This window comes from Sciurus carolinensis, chromosome 8 (genome assembly GCF_902686445.1).
Source record: "Sciurus carolinensis chromosome 8, mSciCar1.2, whole genome shotgun sequence".
NCBI classification, from domain to species: Eukaryota; Metazoa; Chordata; class Mammalia; order Rodentia; family Sciuridae; genus Sciurus; species Sciurus carolinensis.
This window is the reverse complement of record NC_062220.1, coordinates 126,315,915-126,334,254: the sequence shown is the minus strand read 5'-3', so window position 1 is coordinate 126,334,254 and position 18,340 is coordinate 126,315,915. Positions and strand designations below refer to the sequence as shown.

General features: G+C 55.1%; 1 protein-coding gene across 3 annotated transcripts in view; it reads right to left on the bottom strand.

The window, feature by feature from the left end:
* The window catches only part of Sez6l (seizure related 6 homolog like), a 173,779-nt gene extending 157,414 nt beyond the window's left edge, over positions 1–16,365 (bottom strand). For all 3 annotated transcript variants that reach the window (XM_047562820.1, XM_047562821.1, XM_047562822.1), the window contains exon 1: positions 16,017–16,365. In XM_047562820.1, the coding sequence (XP_047418776.1) occupies positions 16,017–16,113 (97 nt within the window). In that variant the 5' untranslated portion in view covers positions 16,114–16,365. The remainder of the gene's footprint in view (positions 1–16,016) is intronic.
* Positions 16,366–18,340: the final 1,975 nt, after the last annotated feature.

Genomic DNA, 18,340 nt, shown 5'->3' with positions numbered 1-18,340 from the left:
CAGAACAGGGTGGGGGGGACATGGACTCCTTCCGGGCCTGTCTGCAAGGGCCTCCTTCCTCAAAGATGGCTCTCCCATCTTCAGTGCCTCTATTTCCACTCTATAAACGGCATTTCACACCCCAACAGGACCGTCCCTGCTTCTAAGCCCCACCTAGAATGCGCTCCGGACTCCTCGGGCATATCGTCCACCACGCCCAGGCCACGCCCCACCCCTGGCCACGTCCACCAAGGCCACGCCTACCCCTGGCCACGCCCACCTCCTAGCTGGTCTTAGTCTAGACCCTCTGGGGTCTGTCTTACCCTCCCAGGTTATTTCCCCTCCACTGACCCCGCCCAGCCCGCGCTGCGCTCTGAGCTGAGCGTCTCTCGCCCCCACTGCACACCCCCGTGGTCCCTCTGAGGGATGGCACCCCAGAGCCCCGCTGGGCACCACCTTGATCTCAATGCTCCAAACACGTTGGCTTCTCGTCCATTATTCAAACGCCCCAGACGCTGGTGAGGTATTCCTGTCCGCAATGTGACCCTGAACCTGGCTCGGCCAGTCCCTGCCAGTAGGAAGGAGGGGCTGACGACATCGCAGGGCTGCGGGGTCACACACTTCACGGGCCACATTTATTTGACTCCTTAAAAGAGGTAACTGGGTTTTCAGGGAAAAAAGGAGCCAGGAGACCAAGGCCACTTCTGGGGACAGAACGTGGTGGGCTAAGATAGACTTCCATCCCCGTTTCTAGCATGGTGAATTCTTCCAGAGTCGCACGGGTTTGGATGTGCATTCCGACTCTGGGTCCTCCTAGCTGTGCGACTTTGAACCGATCACTCAATTTTTTTTGTGAGGCACAATGGCAAAACTGTAAAATGGGGGTCTGGGCTCCTAGCCCACTGGACAGAATGTGATTTAAATGAGGTGATGTGGCTGATACAGAAATGGCAAGCAAGTTGTCATGAAGCAAGGAATCACAGAAGCCTTCGGAATCCAGCCAATACAGGTAAAAGTTCCACGATCCATCAGAAAAATCCAGGAAGTGGCAGGCAGAGCTCAGTCACCGGCTTCCGGGTCTTTAAACGCTTCCCATGTGATTTTAACTCATTTCATTTTGGAAATGACTGATTCAGCCCAGGTCATGAACTTTGGAGATAGAAATACTGAGATCCAGAGAGGGACAGCGACAGGCCCAAGGTCACACAGCACATTGTTATCAGTGATATCAGAATTCCGTTCTCTGAGTCCCAGTCAGGTGGTCTTTCTGCTGGTCCATGGCAAGAAATTACAACAGGGCAGATCAGGTGACCCAAGGGCAGCGTGGCGGAGGGAGCCACACAGGGCTTACGTTCTTGCAGTCCCAGTTCTCTTCCTGTACTCAGTGCCCCTGAGGATGTGTGGAATTCTCTGGAACCTGTCTTGTTTACCATCACGAGTGGACTAACCTGACCTCTTTTCTCTCACTGCCGGAGCGGGCTGGTATTTGCACCCCGTCACGCGAACATCGAGTGATGAGTGTGTTTGGGGGACACTGGCCCGCGCCTGGAGGATACCTGAGTGGGGACGTCGGATTGGCAGGTGGTCAAAGATGGGTCCCAGCGGGGGTACCGCCACCGTTCCAGTGCCCAAGGCAGAGCCTATGTCATAGATGTCATTAAACGTGTCGTCTGGGGTCAGAGCTGTGATTGGGTCCCTGGATTTCTCGGGGACAGTGGAAAAGGCCACGTAGAGACAGACACCAGGAGCAGAGCACGCTTATTACTGTGACGAGGTGCCAGCCTGGAGCTGGGGAGGAGTGGAAGGGAGTCTCAGGTGGGACCTCAGGACGGGGTACGGGACATTCTTGTTCAGCATCAGGGACTTCGGAGCGAAGGAGCCCAGGAAGAGCCTGGTAGGGGGAATTCTGAGCCTTGGTCTCCTCATGGGAGAGAGGATTGTCGAGGGGAGGGTGAGTCACAGGCACTATGGACGGCACACTGCATTTCTTACGAACCAGAAGTCCCAATGGCCAAATCGAAGATCATTCTATAAAAGCGTGAGTCTGCGCTCTTAAAAAAAAAAAAAAAAAAAAAAAAAAGTCCACCTCAGAAAAAACAAAGGCCAAAGAATGTTCCATCAGGGTGTCTCTCTGACCCTCAGTTTCCTCATCTGAAAATAGGTCTCATTTTCCACAGTACCAGGTCCTCAAAACAATTTGTTCGTGTCTGATAAAGCCGTGGATATCCTCTGCCGTGTGCCGTGCGTGAGAAATGACTATTTTTATGAGTGCTTATGATAAAACTACCCTAGGACCTGAAATAATTAATTCCTTTTTAGGCAAACCTCATTAACCGATTGTCCAAGCCAATGCTTTATGGAAATAGCGCGCCTATTGCTTCCGTATGGACACACTCAGCTGCAGCTACGGATTCTCCGCCGCTCGGCTCGGGATGTACTTTCCCACGTGCACCCAGGACTGAAAGGCCAACGTGTTGTTGGGAACAATTGGAGTCAGCGCGTGGCTCCCAGCAGGCTCCCCATGCCCTCCTCTGCCTCTGGGAAGTCTGGAGGTTCTCTTAGACCAATGCATTTATTTTTCCCATTAAAGAGCATCAAGTAGATTTTTTTCCCCTACCGAAACAAATGTGGGCAACACCAAACCAGCTCGCTTTGTTCAGAGGCCAGCTAGGGCTGCAGGCGGTGGCCCCAGCCCTGGTCCCTGGGGTAGATCCGCCTCCTCTCGGGAAGCCCTCTGGTCCACAGAGGGCTCCAGAGAGGAGACAGAAGAGGCACGTGCACTCTGGGGTCCCGCCTGTGGTTGAGGAACGGTTGGATGGGAAGTTCTTGGTGGCAGAGAGAGGTTTTGTTCCTCTTTGACTCTAGCACTTCCGAAGGACCGGTACGGAGGAGATCGTCTTGAATAAAGAGACGGTGGGTCTGGAATGAATTAATGCATCTGGCCTCGCTCCCAGTCAGCCATCTCTGGACCCCCGCTCTCTTACTATTATCCGACAGCTTGCCACAGACACGGCTGAAGATTGCACCAATATCGAGTGAGATTCTGTCGATGGAGGCACATCAGAGATTCTAGTGCAACCCAGCACTTCCTTGTCGGCTCAGCCTTGCCAGGGACTCTGCTTTCCTTGGTACTAAGGAGAGAAGCCTCTAGCTAAGAGGCTGCCCCATTACCCTCCGTGGCTGATCTGGGTCATAAGCCACTGGCCAGTGAGTGACAGATTCGCTCACCTGGTCCCGCCGCCTGCTGGGAACCTCAACTTTATTAAACCAGATAGTAAAATACCTCCAATCAGGAAGCAGAGCGAAGATGGGGTTGTCGTAAAGTTAACGCTTCTCTTCAAATTCCCACAAAACGTTTTATCTACGGGGGTGATAAAATGGTAAATTCGGTTCCAGATGGTGATTCTGCATCCGGGCCCTGCTCCTCTCTCCAGACTCTCGGGGAAGGTCATTCACCCATCGCTTCGTAGTCTGTCTCCACTGACTCCCTCGGCCACGTGTCAGGAACCGGGCTGAGCTATTGATGGAAAACCCCTCCTTTCTGTCTTGCAGCCCCTCCGTGAGAAAGGCCTGGTAATTTTCCGCACTCACGCTATTTCCAGAAAACACAAATTACTAGCCCAAGGCTACGCAGCTCAGCAGATGTTGAAGCTGAAGTTCAGACTCAGGCCTCTGTGACCTTAAACAAAGCTCCAGGTTATGGTTACCGTCACACACCCACTGGGCACCTGCGGACACCTCAGGGAGTGCCAGGCTCTGGCAAGGTGTTCATGACATGGACACAGAGAGCTCACATTCGTGTGTATGCTAATAAGAAGCATTTCCTGCATGCTAATTAAGAATGGTGGCACTCAGCAGCTATTCAGTCAACAGCTCTGCATTTACAGAGCCACCATTATCAGGAATATGAAGTGGCAGCAGGTGTGGGCTGAGCAAGGGAGGACCTCAGAGCCCAGTAAGAGAAAATGACTTTCAAATATGTGCCTCTATGGGGTAGTGACTAATGGTGATTATAATCCATTTCTTTTTTTACTGGTACTGGGATTGAACCCGGGGGCGCTTAACCACTGAGCCACATCCCCAGTCCTATTTTGTATTTTACTTAGAGACAGGGTCTCACTGAGTTGCTTATGGCCTCACAAAATTGCTGAGGCTGACTTTGAACTCTCGATCCTCCTGCCTCAGCCTCCCGAGCTGCTGGGATGATAGGTGTGCCCCACCATGCCTGGCTATCTATAATCCATTTCTGTTATGTGGTCTTGCCTCTCATAACTGGGCACGTGCTGTGTGTTAGCATAATCCTGGGTTCTGGGTTCGAATAATACCACATCAGTACACAGTGGTGCTGTATGCTTTGGAATTTCCCGGAATCAGAAGCGTAAGGTACGCTACCTTGCTGAGTTAATGACGATGGTGATGACATGAGATGTGTAATTATCTAGGACATAAGTTACAGGGTGATTGAGACCCGACCCCCTTGTCTTAAGAGTTGTACAGGTTCGACTCAGGAGTCTTTGCTACGATACTGTGTTGTGGTCCATTTATCATTTACATTTCACACTTGAGGAAACCGAGACCTCGGGAAGTTCCGTAACTTGCTGAAAGTTAACACGTTTGGGTTAACAAGAGAGATGGGGGGCTTTCTTTAAAAACAACAGTGAGAACCATGAGAAGCAGAAAACAAAAACACAGCTCAGTTTTTAACCCCAGTTGAAGCAGCAATATGCAAATCAGCCCCAGCACATCATTTTTTATTTATGCCATAAATTAGGCAAATTTCCCTTTCTGAAGCCCTGGAAAATGAGGCTTGATTCCACATATTTTGCATTAATTTCCAAGCCACTTGGCCCCCAATTAGCTTTACAACTTGGTAAACCTGCTTTAAAAGGGGGCATAGAAGGTAGAGGGCTGATTGGAAATCTTTAGGGAATGAGATGTGGGAGGACCTCTGTCCCTCTCCCTCTGCAAATTGATTCAGAGTTGAGTGGTGCACTTTGGCTTCCAGGATTGCCACGTACAGTCGTATAGGTTGGGCACTGCTTAATTTGGGGGAACCTCCATTCACCAACACTGCTATCTTCATAGGTCCCCTGCAGCCCCGCAGGGAGTTGGCCATATGCATTGCACTCTCTCTGTGCACCCTGCTGATAGAGGCAAGGGAAGTATGAGATTCTGTCTTGGCAAGTAAAAACTGAGGCTTGAGGAGATTAAGTGACTTCTGCCAGCGTTACACAACACATCAGTGGCAGAGTTGGGATCCAGGCCCAGGCCTACTCTAATGCAGTGCCCACCATGCTCAGAAAGTTCACTTCCAGAACATTCTTCTTGGCACCTCCTCCCCATTCCCATAACTCGAAAAGCTTGGGGGAATGTCCACTCAAACCACCCCGGAGCACATCCTCTACAGTCCCATGGCCATCCAAGAGGGGGACCCAGTACTGAAGCTTCTCTCCACTTTGAATCAGAGTGGGTCACCTTGACATGCCCCCAGGCACCAGAGTGGGCGTGCCCCTCTCCTCTCTCACCCTGCGCCACCCCAAATCCTACGGTAAACGATGTTGACCCAGGTAATGCCAAGGTCCTGCGGTTTCTGCAAATGCTTTTACTTCCTCTCTTCCAACACTTTGGGTCTCAGTTGAGGACCGTGTACCCTTCACTCTGAGACCAGAGAGATCATGAGACCCAGCCCCCAAGCCCAAGGTCCCGCCATCCAGAGGGGAAGGAGCCCCGACCACAGATGCTCCAAGCTCTTCCCGGTTCTCTGGGCCGTGGTTCCGGGTGAGGCCCCAGCCCGGCCAGCAGGAGTGAGCTGGTGTCCTCTGAGCCCTGAGGAAAGCAGCTAAGGCCAGCAGAGCCTGCACGAGGGCACGAGCCTGGGTGGCCGTGCTCTCTGCCACGGGGCGCATTGACCACTCCAGCCAAGGTGGCTGGACGGAGCCCGAGCCACTGACCACCCATCTACCTCCTGGTGGGAGAGGCTGAGCGGACAGACCGTGTTCCTCTTTGCAACCTGAAGTGGGAGGTATGAAGGGGCTGTGTGAGGAGATGGGTGTGCAGTGCCGTGACCTGGAACAGTAGGGTCCATAGAACTTTCTGGAAAGACGGAAGCGTGTGTTCACTCTACGTTGTCCGAGGTGGCAGCCGCTACCTCTCAGGCCTGCTGGGTGCTTTTAAGTGTAGCCGACGAGGCACTCAAACTTGAACTAAATGTCGACTGACTTAAAGATCCCCACGGGGCTCGTGGCTACCATGCTAAACGGCGCTGTGCGGAGCTAAGGCTCGGGGAGGCCCAATGTCCGGGACCTCTGAGGTGAGGAGGAGGCGGGGGAGAGGAGGCGCAGCCCGCAGGTGCACAGAGAGACACAGGGGCCAGGAAGGGGAGACAGGAGCTGGTCCCCGGACCCGCTGAGCCCCGTGTCTCCAGAATCCCTGCAGCAGTTGACCACCCAGACTGCGTTCTCTCTTCATCTATTTGGGCTTGTAGAACAAAAAAAGCATCACCCGGGAAACGTCTGAGCATCAGACATTTATTCCTCACAGATCCAGAGCCCAGCAAGCCCAAGAGCTCGGTGCTGGCAGGTCCAGGGCCTACCCAGGGTGCACCTGGCACCTTCCGGCTGGATCACCCCCTGCCCGGTGGAGGGGCGTGGGGACTCCCTCTGGCCTCTTTTTAAGGCCACTCATGCCAAAGCCCCACCTCGCACCACCATCACTGGGAATTGGGGGGGGGGGGCACGCCCTTCAGACCCTAGCCCCGGAAACCCAGCAGGTGGGATTCCAACATAGCGCCAGCACCCATCTGAGAACCCGAGAATCAGCCCACGGTCACGGGGGTCCCCACGACCAGCCACCCCAGCATGTCAGAGCTAAGTGACTTGGTCAAGGTCTCTCAGTCAGATAGGAACCAACCTCTCCTGGGCTCCAGAGCCTGGCTCTGCACCACGCGGTACTGACTCGGGCTGAGCCAGCCGTGTCTGTATGACCTTAGACTTCGGCACCGTTCTAGGTCTCAATCTGGAATGGGTGGGACCAGAGAAGGAAACGGTCACCCAGGCTCTCTAAGACGGTCCTTAGCGCTGACCACGGGCTGGGCTGAACCCATCACCTGGCTCTAAACCAGCCCGATGGTCCCTGCGTCCAGCTTCTCACCCAGGAAGGGCATTGGCCACTGGGCCGCCCCTCCCTCAGCCCTTCCCTGGTTCCCCACGCCCCAGACCCCTCTGGGACACCTGGCCCGGGGACCTGGCCTCCCGAGCCACCTCGGTTTCCTCCTGCCTGGTGACGTGGGCCATCTGCTTGCCTGGCTCCATTCCCGGGTGCCCTGAGTCCGGAGCCAGCTCAGCAAGCAGGAGCCAGGGCTGGATCTCTGCTCCCGCCAAAGCAGGTTTCCTGCAGTTACTCGCCCAGGGTTGGTGACGCCAATCTCCAGCAGGGACGAAGCCAGAGGCCTGCCAGGGACAGACGCCCGTGGGAGAGATCCCCTGGGGTCCCCTTGGATCTCAGAACGTACACTTGGGGGGAGCGGGGATTCCATGTTTTCTAAGATCACTTTAGAATGGGAGTCCGGAGACAGGAAGGAGGCCAGGTCCTGGCTTTGAGGCCGAGAAAGCGCTGTCCTCGTCTCCGGGTCTCCCTCCTCCATAACATAAAAACCTTGAGGGGCGGACGGAGCCAGGTGGGGGTCCGAGGAACTCTGCCACCCGATGGAGATGACGGACAGCAGCAAGGGATGCTCTGCCTCTGCCAGCCCCTCCCCCGCAGCAACCCTCTCAGGAGGTGGCCTGAGCGGAGCCCATCCCCCTCCCCCAGGTCCAAATGCCAGCTCAGGGTGACAGAGTGGCCGGCCCGCCCAGGGACACCCAGAAGCGACCGACTGACTTCATCTCAGGTTGTCTGGATCTCAAGTCTGTGTTTCTGACCCACTTTGTTCTCCGTCCCCCATTTGCGACTGGACATTTACTGGCTGTTTGTGCAGCTGCCAAAAAAGACCAAAGAGAAAGCAGATCCTGCAACAACCTGCGCTGTGGCCGGAAAGTTTCTCCTTGGAGATGAATTGAGCCACGGGGTGAAAAACCACATCCCGTATTACCCTGGGAAAGAGAGGTGGCTTCGGCAAAGACCCCGTGAACTGGCCGGCTGTGCGTCCGTGGGCACAAAGACAGGGTGTCCCCCTCTCTTGGTGAAGCGATTTCTCTCCTCCTCCATCTTTTATTTCTCCCTCCTCCCCCTTTTATTGTGGCGCTCCTCAGTGATTCCGCATCTCTCAGCTCATTGATTTCCCTGGCAGTCATCCTACCAGGTAGGACCCTGTTATTAGCCTCTTTTCGGTGCAGATCGAGCGACTGCCTAAGACCACACTGATATAGGAAGAAGAGGCCGGAATTAAATTCAGGTCTTGGGATTCCAACTCCACCTCTCCACAAGGAAGATGAAGATGAAAGGCCATTGAACACAGTTAGGCCCCGGCTAAGGGAAGATGCGGATGCGTAACATTCATCTGAGACCCTTAGTAAGGAGGCATATAATCCAATCGTCCATCGATCACCCAAGATACAGGCGTAAAAAGTGATGGAGGACCAGGGGAGGAAGTAACTGGTATGGGAACACGGAGGCAAGAGAAGTCTTCGAGAAAAAGAGAATTCAGGACGGGGTTTTGAAGGGTGGATAGGAGTTCACCAGGTGAATAATCACAATAGCAACCATGGCAAATTTCTACTGAGCAAAGCACGTGTAAGGAGCTAGGTACATCCACACACACTGGTTATTCTTTTTGTGTGTGTGTGGTGCTGGGGATTTGAACCCAGGTCCTTCTACTTGTGAGGCAAGCACTCTACCAACTGAGCTATCTTCCCAGCCCTGGTTATTCTTAATAAAGGTACAAATGGCCTTCCGCATGACACATCAGGCCAGAATAGGCTCAAAGAATTAAAGCATCAGGATGCTAAAATCAGCCTGCTGGGAATTTTAATCTCATGTTCTCAAAACAACCAGCTACCCATTTTCCTGGATGACGGTCTAAGTGACAGGAGTCACCTGAATAGGACCAGGATGAGGCTTCATCCAGAATCCGTTAGAAGGCGGGCCTGGCAGAGGCTCAGATGGACGGAGCTCTGTCTCATGAGCTGATTCGGGCACCTGATCTTGGCCTCCAGGTGAGAAAACATCTCCCCTCTGGGTGTGCGGTTGACCTACCCGACTCTCCAGGATGGCCTGAGCTTTGTTTCTGGCCACGTGTTGTGGGGTACCCACCTCATAGACCAGGACCGAACCCGAGCCTGGGCTTGTTGGGCCCCACGCCCTCAGGCACCAACCCTGAGACTCCACGCAGGTGTCTGCCTCTTTCTAAGCCTCAGCTTCCTGCTCCCCGAAATCGGGTCAGCGTGGGATGCAACTGGACGTGCAGCCAAGCAGAGACTCGGGATGAGCACACGGAGTCCCCCGGCTGGGGGAGCCCCCAACAAATGGCAAGCGGCACTGTGAGGTGTTGTCATTCGCTTCGGTCCCCTGGTCCGTACAAAGCTCCTAGATTCCCTAGTCCCATCCTTGCCCTACACCAGGAAGCTCCCTGACAATGATAGTAATTTTTTTGGTGACCCATTGTATGGATGGAAATATTGAGGTTCCCAGGTAGGAAATGGTTGAACTTAGGTCCTGAAGGGAGGGGACTCAGGGGAATCAATGTGACACAGTGTGAGCTCCCCATTTGTAGAGTGGGGGATCTTGCAACAGGAGAGATAGCAGTCGAAGTTGCAGCATGGAACAACGAACCAGCCAGACAGCTCCTGATCTCTCCGGAAAGCTGCTCCTTTCCACGTCCGGGAAGGATAATCCCTACGTGCATCTTTTTGGAAGCTGGGATAATCCTAGTTAATTTCGGTCACTGCTGATGAGCAGGGTGCTGAACCCACCCCGGTGGCTGCTCATTCACGGCGAAGGTGGTTTCCTGTACGTTCAGAAGCACAGCGGGCTCCAGCTTGGAAGCCTCTGCGGTCAGCCTACCTGGATTCCACGCTGACCTGGTCACTTTCTAGCACACTCCCTGGGGCTCCTTCTCAGCTTTTGTTTCCTCATCTACAAGCTGCAGGGCAATTACGAAGATCAGATAAAATAACCAACGTAAGCGTCTGACATATATTAAGTTCTCATTAGCTGTGATAATTATGGATTAATTGCCTACAAATAAAATGGCCACCTGTATCACTTTCTGACTCACTTCAATTCGCGCTTTACTCAGGGGCTTGCTTTACGCCAGGAACTCTGTAAGGCTTTGGGGACACATTCGACCGGCATCGGACAAATATTTATCAGCCCTTCCCCCGCAACAGCTTACTCTGTGCATGCGCTCGACGGGTAAGGATATAAAAGGCACTTGGGGACTTGGAGAGTTTGTACTGTGTGCATGTAAGGTACATAGCACGATGCTGTAAGATACTCATTTATGTATAGATACAAATATAAATAGTAAAATGGTTACTATGGTGAATCAAGTTAGCATATGCATCATCTCATGTAGTTATTCATTCCCTCCCCCTCCCCCACAGCAAGAGCAATTATAATCTCAGCAAACATCTTAACTACAATATATATACTCAGTGTTAAGAGATTCTGGCGCGGGACGGGGTTTGGTGTCAGACTGCCACGCCTTCCTGACTTCATGATGTTGGGCAATCTGTGCCTCAATTTCCCTCATCCTTACAAGGGGGATAATAACTGCATCTCTCCGGTGGGGCTGTTGGAAGGGTTCTTTGTGTGATCTACTTAAACACTTATCACACGGCTTAGAACAAAGCGGGGCGTGGTGGCGCATGCTCGTCTTCCCAGTGGCCCGGGGAGGCTGAGGCAGGAGGATCGTGAGTTCGAGGCTGGCTTCAGCAACATAGTGAGGCCCTGAGCCACTTAGCAAGACCCTGTCTTGAAATAAAAAATAATTAAAAAAAATGGGCTGGGGATGTGGCTCAGGGATAAATCTCCCCTGGGTTCCATCCTGGTACCAAAAAAAGAGAACAAAAACTGAGAACAAAAATCGACACTCAATAAGTGCTGTTTTCATTGCTTGGACACAGTCCCTGCCCTGTTGTAGTTCCGACTGTCCTGTGGGTCTGCTGACCTCCTTCCAATTCGCCATCATTTTGTCCCCTGGATGCCCTCCTGTTCCAGCCCCCCTGCCTAGAGTCACAACCACAGAAGGGCTGTGCCTGAGGAGCGAGTCACCAGAGGATTATGCAAATATGCAAATCCAGGAAGTCTGTTTACCCCGGGCCTGCTTCTCAGCAGCGTCGCCCCCTCCTTGAGAACACTGCTCCCACCGTTGCCTCTAGTGGACGTGCCCTCGGCTGGTTGTCCTTTGTTCAGCTCCCAAGCAGGCAGCCCGAGAGGTGGAGGGGCGGCAGGGGGGAGGGGCGGGTCCCCTGGTCTTTTTTGAGGGTGAGCATGTGCAACCCGCCTCCTCTCCCTCCCACTCGCTCCTGTGTCCCTCTCTCCAGCTCCTCCGGAAGGAAGCGTTCTCAGGATTTCTCACTACCCTGCTGGAGAAATCTCTCCTCTGACTCAGTGGTCCCTGTCCCAAGGCCGGCTCAAATGCTCTCTGCCTTAGTGAACCGTCCCTGGCAGCGGGTAGGTTTCCGATGTCCAAAGCACTTAGCGTGTACCCTGGTGGCTTTCACCTGCAGATCTCTCTTTGGGGCTGCAGTGACTGGGAGAGGGATCTCAGGGTCTGCATAGGCTATGGAGTGGGTATCCTCCCAACCCCAACTCCCTGCAGAGTGACGGCAGGTGGAGGTGGAATTTTTGAAAGTGGTCAGGTTTTGATGAGGTCCTGAGGGTGGAGCCCCCAGCGTGGAATGAGGGACCTTGTAAGGTGAGGAGATCAGAGCTTGGGCGGGGACTGTGGCTCAGTGGTGAGTGCTCGCCTGGCACATGTGAGGCACTGGGTTCGACTCCCGGCACCACCTAAAACTAAATAAATCAAATCAAGGTATTGTGTCCATCTACAACTAAAAATGATACTACTACTACTAATACTAATAATAAAAAGAATGTTAAAAAAAAAAAAGATCAGAGCTCTTTCTCTTGGTCATTCGGCTAGAATGTGGACATCTGCAAACCAGGAAGAGAGCCCTCACCTTGATGGTGGACTTTCCAGCTCCCAGAAATGTAAGAAATGAAATGCTGCTGTGGATGCCTTCCAGTCTAAGGTATTTTTGTTACTGCAGCCTGCACGGACTGAGACGTGTAGGAAGTGCTCAGCAAGCAAGCGAATGCATAAATAGCTTTTCCCGGGACAGTCTCTTCTGATGTCCTTTTTCCAACAGTTCACCTGTCAGTCTGCATCTCGGGTCCTACGACCTCTGAATCTTGACAGTGATATTGAAGTTCAAAGCCACACAACAGGAGCGTTTGGAACAGAAGCGTGTTTGCACCAGGAACGGAAGACTTCTCACGGAGCCAAGTGTAGCAACGGGGACCGGGGCCGCACACCACCCCCTCTTCGGCTTCTACTTTGGTCTCCATCATTTCAATCGTTATGCCAACATCTGCTTCCCACCAGCCTCAGGGGAGTTGCTTCCTTGGTGCCTGCTCACTGGGGCAGTTTGTTCTTTGGAAAGCAGGACAGCGTTACTTATGCCCCTAATGGGTATTGGGTGCTTTTACGCAAGTTATGTAATCCTTATAACTATCCTCCTGGGCTGCTGCCATAGGTCTCCTTCTCCTCCCTCCATCCACAGAGGATGGGATGGAGGCTCAGAGAAGACGGTCCTGCCAAAGGGTCACACGTCCCCAAGCCCCGGAGCTGGGCTCTGGACCCAGGTTGCTACAGTTTCAAAGTCACACTTCTTTTTCTAAAAATCGAATTCCTGTGCCCAGCTCATTTGAACTCTCCAAAATGCCTCACCATGGCCTGTTAGGTGTTTGGCAATTTGGCTCCATGAAGGAAACCAGGAGCTGTTGTAAGGGGGCAGTGCCGCCCCACATTCCATGGACGCCCTCCTTGGGGAATTCTGACTGCTTTTTATTTTACTCCTTTTTCCTTGCAACATGTCAAGCCATCGGTGATGTGTCTCCCTGAGAAATAAGAGCCAAGTGCAGAAAGCAGACAGAGCAAGGCCACCCCTAGGCTGGAAAGAGCTGCGTTCTGCTGACTCTGGGCATTGCCCACACCTGGTGGCTTCTGAGGTCAGGATTTGCCTCCCTTCTCCTCTGGGTTCCTAAGCATAGCTTTGAGCGCCCCTAGTGGACATCTGCGGCATGGGCGGATTGCAGAAATTGTGGACCAAATAGAACCAGCAAACCGAGCAGGTTGGAACAGCTTGCAGGAACAGACTCAGGAGCAAAAAGCAGAAAACAAGCCCCTCTGAGCAGGAAACATTCTTTTGCCTTGGAAGGACAAGGAAATGAATGGAACGTTATTTTCCTAATGCCCCGCTGAAACACGTGAACACAAGAAGAGTCCCTGGAGCTTGGATGAGGTGGTACCTGGCGGGGTGGGGGTAGGGGTGGGGGTGGGGGGGACAAACTCCACACGCAGAATGTCAATCCATAATGAAAATAGTCTTTAAGTGAATCTAACAACAATGCACATTAGAGGCCGGGAGAAGCAGCAAATCCGAGTCTTATTGAGCAATATTGAATTTGCTTTATTAATTCAAGGGAAAGAGAAAAGAAATTACACTGAAGCTCTGCACTCTTAGCACGTAGTTACAATTATCCCCCATGTGCATATCTCAGACAATAAGGAGCCTCTTCAAAAACAAGTTATACTTTATACTTATTCATGCCTTACAGCAAAATGGCCCAGAGAATCACGTGCCCTGCATGAGAATGTAGCAACAAGTTCCTTACAAGTATTTACAAATCCCCTCCCTCCACCACACACTAGCCTGCAACTCTGAATGACGGACGCGATGGTCCTCCAGCTGACATTACGGATGTTAGGCTCCAGGTTAAAAATAGAATTTATTGCGGAAGGTCAATCTTCTCCAAATGCACCATGAGAATTGGCGATGCTCATTGGCTACCCTCGATCCCTCCTCATGACTCAGAGACTCAGTAGAGCCACATGGTTATTAATGAGCCTTCTGAAGTAGTACATCAGTTGACTTTAATTTGGTGGTGACCCCAAGTTAATTAAAAATATATACTGGCTAGCCATAGTGTGGAGAGGTTGGAAACAAGATTGTGGAATGTCTTAAAATTGAACACACACACACACACACACACACACACAGAGGAAATAGGATGTGGCAGCTTCGTCTTGTAACAATTCAATCTGTGCCATTAAGACAGTTTTCTTGGGGGGTTGTGTGTTGGAGACTATAGACCCCAGAGGTAGAATCACTTTAGAAAAGCCAGCAAGCTGAAGGGTAGTTCTGGATTCTGAGTGTGTGTGTGTGTATTAGTCACAACACAGATTCAAAAGGGCCATGGAGGAGGGAGATCTGGACCTCGTTCAAGGCCACCAAGCCATTGTTGGATAGAGAGAGCTAATTAAGAAAGGGCTTGCTGTGGTGGATGGGATTTATTTCAACTGAATCTCTTTCCCCATCTTTCCCAGGGATACTGCCCAGATCTGTGCACATTTTGCATCTCACTGCCTCATAAAGGGGCTTCTTAATGATATGCTTTGTTAAACAAAAGGTAATGAATGATTTCCTCCGCCCTGCACTGGAGGCTCCCCATGTACAGAGAAGGCGTTGGGAGATAAAATGCCTGATTGATGCTGAGGAGGGCACTCCAGGCCAGAGGAGGAAGTGTTTTTAAGGGAGAGGGACCCAGAGTTGGGGCCCAGGGAGCTGGGAGCTGTCCGAGGCCTTCGGTGCTGAAACTAGGTGTGCGCAAGAGGTGGAGGGGAGAGGGGGGCAGAGCTCCCCATGGCGATCGAGCACTGCCTGTCCCCTTAACTTCAGCTCAAGATGATCCAAACGAGATTGGACTCCAGCTAGGCAGGGCGCGTGCCCTCCTGCTGTCTCAGCCTGGTCAACACTGCAGCTGCCTGCTTCTCCTCCTCCCGCCCCACGTGAGGAGTGAGTTTCTGGGAACCAGAGTTGGACCTTGACAGCTGGCAGGTCAAATGGCCCAAGAGCACACACATACACACCCACACACATACTCAGATGTCTTGGTGTCCTGGGCAAATCCCTGCAGCCGTTGGGGTTAACTTTGGGGTGAGTTAGGCGTCTCATTCCTCTCTCCATCCCAACCCCCAGACCACAACTTTTCCTGGGGGACCTCGGCAGAGTGGAGACAGGGTGCTGGCTCCAGTTCTGGGCAGGAGGAGCTGCCGGGCTGCCAAACTTGGACCCCTCCTCCCACCCAGCAAGCACGTGGCAGGTGAAACTAGCACCCCCTCCCCTTCCTAACGGTGATCCCAGAGGCAGGCGAGGCTTTCAGGGGAAGGAGGAAGGGGGAGTCCACTCAGGTCCCCCACCGCCACCTCATGTCCCTTCTCACTCCTCTGACAAGTTCTGGGACCCCTGAGCCCCTTGCACCGACCTCTGGCAAAAACCACACCCAAGTCCAGTTTCCTGACTCCCAGGTTGGGATCTGCCCAGTGAGCAGCCCCTCCGGGACGCCTGAGCCTCAGGAGGCGACGGTGCCCCAGACGTGCCGACTGTTCCGGTCTAGACCTCAGTTGCAGGGCGGGTCGGCTGCCCCCTCCTGTCCTCTCTCCTGAGGGAGAGGATTATCTGGCACCCAGCCCCGGGTGCGGTGCAGAGCCTCGGGCGTCTGGGGCTTGGAGGCGACCCCACTCCGAGGGCCTCCTCCGGGGCTGTCATAAGGAGTCAGCCCCTTCGCCAGGCGAGGCGGAAGAGGGAACCCGCAGCCAGAGCCGCCGGAGTCCTTCAGACACCTCCCCGCCTCCACGCTCACCAGCCCGGGCCAAGGGGACGCGGCTCCTCGCCCCGATTCGGGCAGCCGCCTCCGCTCCCCAGCCGAGCGCGGCGAGGGGTGCACGAGTCCCCGGATCCGCCGCGACCCCCCGCCGCCCCGCGCTCGCCACAACTTTGCCCCCTCCCCGGCCCGCCCCTCGGGGCGCTTACCTCCCGCCAGGGCGGCCGCGGGGCTCCCCCGGAGGAGCAGAGCGACGAGCAGCGAGATCGCGCCGAGTCCCGCGGCGGGCGGCCGGGCCGCGGGCATCGTGCTGCCGGGGGCGCGGAGCCGGGTCTGCGGGGCGCCGGGAAGGGGGCAGGCGGCGAGCGGGGAGCGATAGGCGGGCGCCGGGGAGGGGCTGCGGGCCGGGGCAGCCGCCGGAGCCCCCGGGCGGACGCGCAGCCCCGCGATGGCTCTGGCCGAGCTGCGCCGGGCGCGGGCGGCGGGCGAGTGAGGAGGAGCCGGCGAGCGAGCGAGCGCCGAGCGGCGCGGGGAGGAGGGGGCTGGGGCCGCGGCTGTGCGAGCGAGCGAGTGCAGGGAGGGGGCGGGCGGGCGGCGAGCGACAGGGGCCGCCGGCGTCCGGGGTGGCGTGCCAGCCTCGGCCTCTGGCCGCCCGCCCGCCGGCCCTGCAAAGTTTAACGCCAATTCCCCGGCGTCCTGCGCGGGCGAGCGCTGCCTCTCTGCCGATGCTCACGGCAGCCCTGGTGGCCAGGCGAGCCCGGGGAGCGCCCTGACCATTCTGCAGACGGTGACATGGAGGCCTGGAACCTGAGCCCGGGCCAGAGCGCTCCAAGGCGCAGCCTTCCAGAGGGACCCTAGCTCCACTTCTCTGCAGGCCCCTCTGCGCCCCCCCCGCCGCCCTCGTCCCTGCCAGGGTCCTGGTATCTAAGCGAGGCCCCATCAGCTAGGAAGTCTGCCTCTGGCTCCCCAGGGGCAACGCCAGTGCCACAGAACTGTGCATCTGGTACCAGGCCGTTCTCCACCCCTCTGCAGCCCAACGGGTCTCTTGATCAAGAGTCGCCCCTGCTCTGATCCAGCTCCTTCTCCCACGTGCTCCGTTAGCAGGGCCCTGGGGCCCCCAGGGCTTCCCCTGAGACTTCCTTTCCCTGTCTCAACTGGGTCCCAGGCTCCCCCTCTCCGGGGCCCCTTGCCCAGTTCTGATCCTCAAGCCACTTGTCTTTTCTCCACAAATAGAGGAACAATAGATGGAGGAGACCAGCAGCCACTTGGGGACAAGTATTGGCCAAGGGCCAGGTGGGGGACACAAGCCCCAGGGAACGGAATGTCTTGTATTGCAGTCTTGACAATCCCCAGCGGGCTGCCAGGTCTCCTGCCCCGATTTAGACGGCCTCTGCTCCCCCTACCCCACCTTGCCACGCCATGGACACGTGGCAGCCTGAGCAGCAGAGGGAGCAGATGGAGGGAAGGTTGCAGGCAGCCAGGGGAGGAGGGTGGAGCCTGGAGTCCCTGGAAAGAAGGGGTGGGGGTGGTGAGCCTTGGGTGGGGGAGGAGGGAGGGAGCGTCCTGCCGGGCTCCCGAGGACCCTCCGCGCCCCCGCGCCTTCCCACCTACTCATTCACAGGACTCTCCTCCACGCCACGCAGGCTAGGCCCAGACCTGCATCCGCCCCTGGGGACAGAGAACCCCCTCCCCATCAAATCCAGCCCCCGGCTGCAGGGAGTTCTCATTCCCAGCAGCGAAGCCAGTCGGGGTTTATCAAGAGGGAGGTCGAGGCAGGAGCGCAGAGGGCGGGTTTCTCCTCTGGCCCAAGATGGCGGCACTCTCCAGGGCTCTGCTGTGCCAGGCTGGCAGCCCCGGAAGGAGCCAGCGGCCTTGCCTGTCCTGTGGGCCAGCAGACAGAGCGCCAGCCGGCAGTGGGCACACGGATACTTGTTGAGCAGGGACATCAAGACGCAAGGACGATGGAGGGAAAGGGAAAATAAGCCAGGGAGACGCGGAGGCGCGGACACCCAGGTGATGCGCACCGACTGGGCACCTGCGCGGGGCGGGGCATGGCGTCTCTGTTTAATTTCACGGCGAGCTGTGGTCATCTCCATTCGACAGGTAAACGTGGGACCCTGAGGAAGAGGCCCAGCCCAGCCGAGGTCACTCAACTCAGCCAAGAAGGGACGCGTGGGGCAGGGTTAAGGCTGGGTCTGGGTCCAGAGCTGGGGGATCCCTTTCCCCTAACATGCTACTTCCCAGGAACTGGGCAGCTGCCTCTGCGCTCTGATGCGGTGGCTCTCGCTGGCTCTTGGACACTTCCTTGTGACCACGGTGACTGAAAGTCCACTGTCACACTCACTCCTCGTTCAGGACACTGGGCCTTTAGCCAGAGTCTTATAGGGACAAAGTGACACAGTAAACTATGAACCCACTGACCACATGGCTAGGACCTACTCACGCCCTTTGTCTGCTGAAAATGGCACAAAGGAAAGTCCTAAGAGAAGGAGATGAGGCAGACTTGGTGGCCTGAAGTGGGAAGTTGAGAAGG